Here is a 7,553-nt window from a genome sequence, read left to right as displayed (position 1 = left end):
CGCGATTACCGCAGACTTCTTGGCTGCCATTTGTAATTTGCGCGACCGGATGTTTACAAGCCATATGTCAATCCCACCCGAGAGTAGCCACATTACGGTAGCCAAATTGCGATTTCTGGACGTAAAAAAAAAGAACTGTTTCAAGACCGATGAAACTCGCTGCCTGATTTTTACCCGTGTCAAAGAAAGTGGATTTATCACTTTGGAAGTTTGCGAATGAGTTTTGTCGAGTTTGCTTCGAGCTTTATCGATGTGGACTGGGTCGAGTCCAAGCCAAAGCGGCCAAGACAAGCCAATTTCGAAGTCTTTTAGACGTTAATATGGCGCTGCGCTTTGTGTGCTGCTGGGTTCGGCAAGTGCGGCCGGGTGTAAATATTTGCTAAGTGCAGCGTGTGGTGTGCCTCTACAAGCTTTGCGGCAGATATCAAGCAGATATGTGGGTCAGTAAAACCACGCAGGAGAATTCGAAATGCCGGTTGCACCAAATGTCGCGTTCGTCGTTTACAGAGACGGTTACCGCGCGATTGTTGACAAGCTCATAAAAGACCGCAATCCGCTCAGCGTAGCCGATATCGCAAAGAAATAGAGGTCTATTGGAAAAGTGAGCCAGGTGAGGACATCAACGAGAGCTACCTTCGCGGGATGTCGATCTTCTTGGAGGTGAGTGTGATTTTATTTTCTATGATGTTTTCGCTGGCGTGGGTTTTACTCGACACACGGACAAAAGAAGGCACAACGAAAACACGTTTGTGTGTGTGTGTTTTAATTTCGTGTGCCATACTGTGTCCGTGTGTGATGTTCTCGTGCTGCAACTGATACCGCGCGTTCGTGTCCCACGGGCACTTGGTCGCGGTCATGGCCTATTCGGATTGAAATAGATCCAAATCATGTGGTGCTGCGTGGCTACCTCTAATACCGGTGTCACACGGGCACTTTCGATCGCGATCAGGGCCGGCCTGGATTAGGCTCTATCAGAATCAGATGCTGCTACACGGTCACATTTAATCGCGATCTGGCCCGACTGGGATCAAGACAATCGCGATGCACTGGCTCCCAGATCGCGATTTGACTGGCGTATGCACCAAGCTCGATACGGATTAGTTTGGACCGTTGTTGATCGCGATAAAGAATCCGATCGGGGTCGGCCCTGGTCGCGATCAAAAGTGCGCCTTTGACACCGGTATAACAGTCATCAGACCCAGTCTAGATCAAGACGATCGCTTCTGGCTCCCACATTGCATGCATTTGATCGACGTCTGCACCAAAATTAATTTAGATTAACTTGTAGCAGCGACCGTTGTTGATCGCGATCAAGAAACCACATTCGGATCGGACCTGATCGCGATCAAAATTGCCCCTGTGACACCGGTATGAGTTGATGTTTATATCAACGAATCCACGTCGTTATTCTCGTTGACCAGCCTGTAGTATATTGCATTTACTTGCAGCTTGCGTGTATGCCGAACTACACGCAGCTTGCGTGTAGTTCGGCTCTCTAGCCTTCCCTTCATTGCCAAGAAAAGTTGTCCGCGAGTATAGTGATGCTTATCGAGATAGCGCCTGCCAGCGCTCACAGCCATGCCCTTCACAGTTGCTGAGTGTCCATCTAATTGCTATTACAATAATATATCCTAAATTAAGAAAGTTGAAACATCTCTGATACATGCACACTTGGCTAGTTAAATCACAATACAACTTGTATGGCTTTAACAATAATGGGGAAACAGTTTATCAAATTGCGCTGAAATAGAAACTCGGGCACTCGAGAATATTCAAGAGCACTTAGTCATTTCATATTGACCGGCTCTACTAGTTCCTTCTTGTGGACTGTATTGCTGAGCAGGGGTTCCCCTTCGACAGTCTGGGATTACTTCGCTCTTCTTGGTGTCACTGTCTGAGAGACTTCTCTCACTTTTTTCAAAATGCCTCTTCAGTGACTGCACAGCGTCATCTCCCGACACTTCTCTGGCCGACCGAACCGTTCTACTACATCATAACACACTTCCTCACCAACTGAACCACTCCCGTCTTTCCTGTCTCCACGCGCCTATATTGAGTTGCACTTGGTTCGAGAGTCACTGACATGACTCATCCATGCACAGCCCAGCGAAGGCCTTGGAAGAGCGAGTTCCTTGCACGTTCGTCTCGAAGCGGCGGTAGCAGCCTCACTCCGCATGGCATTGTCTCTCAAGTTCTAAATTTTTCCAGCTTTTGCACCAGCACTTGATGCGAAGCACGCTGCCGGTCAGCGGGGTGCCTTCTCTGTAGGGTGTGAAGGGGCGCACTTTGGAGAAGCGGCTGTTGTTGGCGTCTTGAGTTGCTGCGCAGGCTCGGTTGGTGCTGTGATTTCACGCGCTGCTTTCTTGCATGTTGTTGCTATGCTCGCATGCTTGTGTTGAAACACCGTGTTTTGTGGCTAATTAAACTGTCCCATCTTTTGCCTTTCAGAGTGCAGGGGCCAGTGGTGAACTCCCACTTACAGTGTTGGCCCTCATAGATAATGAGGTAGGCAGCTGTACCTTTTGGTAATTTATGTTTGCTGTTGATACATTAGTACTCATCACTATCAGTTCATCTACTTTCATCATATGAGCTGAATATCTTTTCTTCACTACTGCTGCTGCTGCTTCCACTGTGCTTGCACTTATCAATTTTGTGGGCATATACTGTACTTGCTTGCATAATGATTACACTTTTTCTTTTGGATAATTGACACTGATTTAGAGGTTTGAACATTACAGCAGGTGAAGTTTTGGGACAGATCGTTCGGATGTCGGACAAGGCACATGTTCACTTCGCCTTGTATTAAAGGGGCCCTGCAACACATTTCAAAGTAATCATCGCATTACTTCATTAAAGGAGCTTATTGCCTCACAAATCGACTGCTGTAAAAATTTTTACAATCTGTCAAGTACGAGCATAGTTACAGGGATTTGTCGCACGCTTTAAGTGTTTTCTTTCCTTTAGTGCAAGCGTGCTGAAAGTTACGCAGGGGGTGATGACAAGGGGACAAAAGCTACGTTAATTCGTCGGCATGCATCATCCCCTTGAGCACTTCCTTTCCTTTTTTTTTCTTCGAACGCGGGGCTTACATTCAAAGTGATTGCGAGCAAGCGCACGGGCGCATGGCAGCCTTCCGCAGCGCCAGTGTACTTTGTGCTCATGGCGCGGTCATTTGGGTTTATAGCATCATTTGTCGAGGGAAGAGGGAGCAATTTCTAGCTGACTAAAAATAAATTGTGAATTCCAGGCCGCGTGCTGTGCTATGTTTGCCTCACATGCTCTCAGGAGACTCGACTTTCGGTCGGCATTGTTTTCTGACCATGCTTGAAAAGTGTTGTGGGCCTCTTTAATTGTTTCATGAAAAGCACAGTGTGTACTTCGCTCTAAATGGAAAAAAAAAGAAACCACACATTTGAGCATGTCTCATTCCTCTATATTTGTCATCTGCGCTTTATAAAAATGATTTACCTGAAAACGTAAGGTGCCTCAAGGAGTAGCTTAGTCAGCATGAGTGGTGAGGAAGGAGATCAAAATAGTGGACAACAAACAACGAACCTCAGAGGTTCCGCTCTTTCCTGCTGCCGAGTGCCAACATCTTGGTGCTGTATATTGGCTCAAAGTTTCACTTTTCAATTACGCTCTTTGGCTGAACAGTCAGAACAGGAATCAGTCCAAGTGATGCTCATACAAAGGTGCCAGCAGAGAGGAAAGAAACTTCTGCTTTCTTTATGGTGTCTAGAGAGAGAGCATCCCATGCGCTCGCTCCCAATCATGCAAATCCTTGACACGGCCGAGAGCTTGCGCAGCATGCCTGTCCAAACCAGCTCATGGCGAAACACGTTCGAAACTTGCCTGTTCACCACATCCCGTAACAGCTGATATGGAGAGTTACACGGAAGGCAGAATAGGTGACCATCTGTGCAAAGGCAGCGGGCATGCGTTGAACCCCACTAGTCGCACTGAACTGTTACAGTAGTTTCAGTTGCATAAATGATTAAACTGTCTCTGATTGGCTGTTTGTGTTGTGCTGCAAACTGTGTAACTTTGGAGCACGAAAGCACTATAGTGTAGAAGCCTCTTGCAGCGACTACAAACTACGTAATGTATTTGCTCTTTGATAAGACAGGGGCGGAGTTGGGAGACATAAGGAGTGATTACGTTTTGACGCTAATGTAAAGCGATACGTATTAGCTGGAGGGTTATTGAGACTCAGTGATTGCAAGGTATTACAAACAACCAGAAGTATAAAAAAAAGTGTGTCATAACAAAAATTTAATTTTCTTGTCAGTATTCCCACGAAAGCTGAAACTTGTGCTAATTTAACTCGCTGAAGAAAACTATAGTAATCTGGAAATATTAGTTAATACCACTTTCTAGCATATTTCACAATTGCTTCACATCAGCTGCTGAGGTGGCACAAAATTGACTCAGAGGCAGCCATGATGATCAATAACATTTGCTTTTCATTGATATGATTGCAAAAAATGGATTTTTGATCTTGCTTGAGCCATTATAGTATCAGATTTCTTTATTGCTGCTTGATATTTGGCGTTACGGCTGTTATTTTTGTCCCTTTTGTTAGTTGGCGGTCCTCTTCTCTTGAAGCTAACGTTTACCTTCATGTTTTTGCCCCATATTTTAGCAGTCAGTTGAATGAGTGATTGCACAAGTGGCATTCTGAAGGTTGCGCTAATGCTACCAATTATAAGTCCTGCATGTGCCTAGAGCTGCACACATATTCTTCTTTGACCTCCTCTATTTATCTGTTTCAAGTCAATATTGTGAGACCTCTTGGAGCAATAATTTTCAGCATTGAAGCTTTCTGCTACAAGGCAGTTATGCAGGTAAATTGCAACTGTAACAGCAACGCTTTCAGAATGAGTGCAACAATGTTAACTCGCACAACACAAAAAAGAAGAAGATCACAAAGACATTTTTCCAATGCAGGTCCATCTGAGAAGTGGCATATTCGTGAAGGAAGAGCAATGGGCTTCGCTGCTGTCGCGGCCCAAGGACTCCTTATTTTGCAAGGAGGCCACAAAGCTCCTGTGCAGTATCCTTGAGCTTCAGAACAAGAATCCCACAGTAGCGCCTTGTCGGCGTTTGGTTCGCCAGGAGGACAAACGGGCCACCGAAGAGGGCCCTGACACCAAGAAATTTGGAGGCTGTGGCTAGTGAGTATTTTTCCTTAAAGAGGTACTGACACAAAAATTTTCGTCTGGCATTTTCTTGCTGCAATCCATCACTGGGGGCCTATTAGTCATAACACGGCAGATTGTTTGCTGCAACGCGGGACAGATAATTAATTACAGTCTGTTTATTACCGACTAGTCTCAGTTTCCGTTTAGCAGAGCGAGAACAACAAGTTGCCTGGTGCAACTAATGCCATCTAGCATGCGAGATGGTACACAGAACCGTAACGCACTTCTGTGCTGCCTGTATATCTACTCGCATTCTTTCGCTGCCGTAAGTGCTGCTCAGTGTCGTTGGCGTCATTTCTATCATCATCGTATGGTGGCAACGACTTTGTTGAGGCTTCCATACGTTCTCTGCAGGCACGAACTCGCGAGCAGTCGCCGAATAGTTGCCTGCCGGCACAAGCGTAAACAAAGGGCAATGGCGACTATGATGCCGTTATTCTAGCTGCGCCAACTCGGAGCTCAGCCGCTGTGGTGATGTCTCGGAAGTTGGGAGTCACCTTGAGGTCACTTTGGATGATTTCAATGATGCAAGGTGTGGCATATAGCGCTGGATCACACACGCGAACTTCAATATTCATATAAAAAATCTTCCAAGCTATATTCGCTGTTCAGGTTTGGTAGATGATATACGCATGTTCACGGGAATCAATCCCTGAGGCTATCTCAGCTGTGAAATTTTGTGTCAGTACCTCTTTAAGGTATTTTTCTTTACGTAGTGGCATTAAATTTTTACTTTAGGTGAACAAATAATCTAAATATTTAAGAAGTGCTTCATGTATTAGCACGCTACTCTGCAGGTGGCTTGCAGAATGTGAAGTGTAGCCGGCAGATGTGCATGTGGCTGCCCGGATGAAAAAGATGAATCATCTCATTGCCAAAATGCTTAATGATTTAAATAAATAATGAACATGCAAAAATATTTGTCTCACTGTTTTTCTCCAAGCACCTACATACAACACTATATTTGATTGTTCTACCCATTTAGAATATACTGCACCTTTGAAGCACCATTAAAGCACACATTGCTGCATGTTCACGTATGAATAGCGTATGCATGGCATAAACTATTCATAAACCGGCATTGCCTTATTTGTAGTATACTCAATTGCACGTCACTTATGACCCTTACTACGTGTCCATAGCACCGAAAGAATTGGTAGGACCCGTACCACCTATATGACCCACAAAACCTATATCACCCATATGACCTGTGAACGTATATCTCCTGTATGACCCATAAACCTATATCACCCGTATGACCCATAAAACCTATATAACCCACTATGACCTATAAAACCTATATCACCCATATGACCCATAAAACCTATATCACCCGTATCCAATAACATCGTATGTACGGGTCCTGTATATATAGGAATTTTCAGTAGGGACGTTAGTATCGGAGGCATCTGAAGGCGTCGTTTGAGTTCTACAAATGCGTCGATTTCTTCAAATGCTTCGATTTGCCGATTTGCGCCGTTTCCCACTTCGTTCCAATTCTTGAAATGCTTGAACTGCGACGTTTCCCACCTGAATTCGACGTCGGCCTTCGTGAGTTGCGTCAGTGGCTCGGCGATCCGTGAAAGTTCCTTGACGAAGCGTCTGTAGTAGGCGCACAATCCGAGAAATCGACGTATGGCCTTCTTGTCGGTGGTGGCGGGAAGGCAGCGATGGCAGCTTCTTTCCGCAGGTCTGTGCAAACACCATCCTTGCTGATCACCTGACCCAAGAACAAGAGCTCCTCGTACGCGAAGTGGTACTTTTCAGGCTTCAATGTGAGTCCGGCGGCCTTGATTGCTTGAAATGCAGCTTCAAGGCGCTGGAGGTATTCGTCGAAGTTTGAGGAAAACACAACGATGTCGTCAGAGTACACGAGGCATGTCTGCCACTTCAAGCTAGCCAGCACTGCATCGAGAACGCGTTGGAAAGTCGCAGGTGCCGAGCGAACACCAAAGGGCATGACTTTCAACTCGAACAGGCCGTCTGGTGTTATAAAGACAGTCTTTTATCAGACTCTCTCGTCGACTGCGATTTGCCAGTAGCCGGTCTTGAGGTCCATCGACGGAAAGTATCTCGCGTTGTGGAGTCGACCTAGGGTGTCGTCTAGTCGTGGGAGAGGGTACACGTCCTTCTCCGGGACTTTGTTCGACGATAGTCGACGCAGAAACGTAGGGTTGCATCCTTCTTTTTCACTAACACAAAAGGTGACAACCACGGACTCTTGGACGGCTGAATGATGTCATCGCGTAGACTTTCGTTGACCTGTTTCTTAATGGCCTCGCGTTCTCGCGTCGAAACTCAGTACGGGCTCTGACGGATTGGTCGGGTACTTTGTTCTGTTACAGGGCT

The 7,553-nt window shown here is 45.9% G+C and overlaps 1 protein-coding gene across 1 annotated transcript; it reads left to right on the top strand.

The window, feature by feature from the left end:
* Positions 1–300: 300 nt before the first annotated feature.
* Positions 301–5,178, top strand: LOC125757451 (uncharacterized). Its single transcript, XM_049413053.1, has 3 exons — positions 301–660; positions 2,449–2,505; positions 4,951–5,178. The coding sequence occupies exons 1-3, from the start codon at positions 643–645 to the stop codon at positions 5,176–5,178; spliced, it is 303 nt and encodes a 100-aa protein (XP_049269010.1). The 5' UTR covers positions 301–642.
* The last annotated feature ends 2,375 nt before the right edge of the window (positions 5,179–7,553 follow it).

The sequence above is a fragment of the Rhipicephalus sanguineus genome, chromosome 2 (genome assembly GCF_013339695.2).
Source record: "Rhipicephalus sanguineus isolate Rsan-2018 chromosome 2, BIME_Rsan_1.4, whole genome shotgun sequence".
In the NCBI taxonomy this organism is placed as follows: domain Eukaryota; kingdom Metazoa; phylum Arthropoda; class Arachnida; order Ixodida; family Ixodidae; genus Rhipicephalus; species Rhipicephalus sanguineus.
This window is presented reverse-complemented; position numbering and strand designations above follow the sequence as displayed.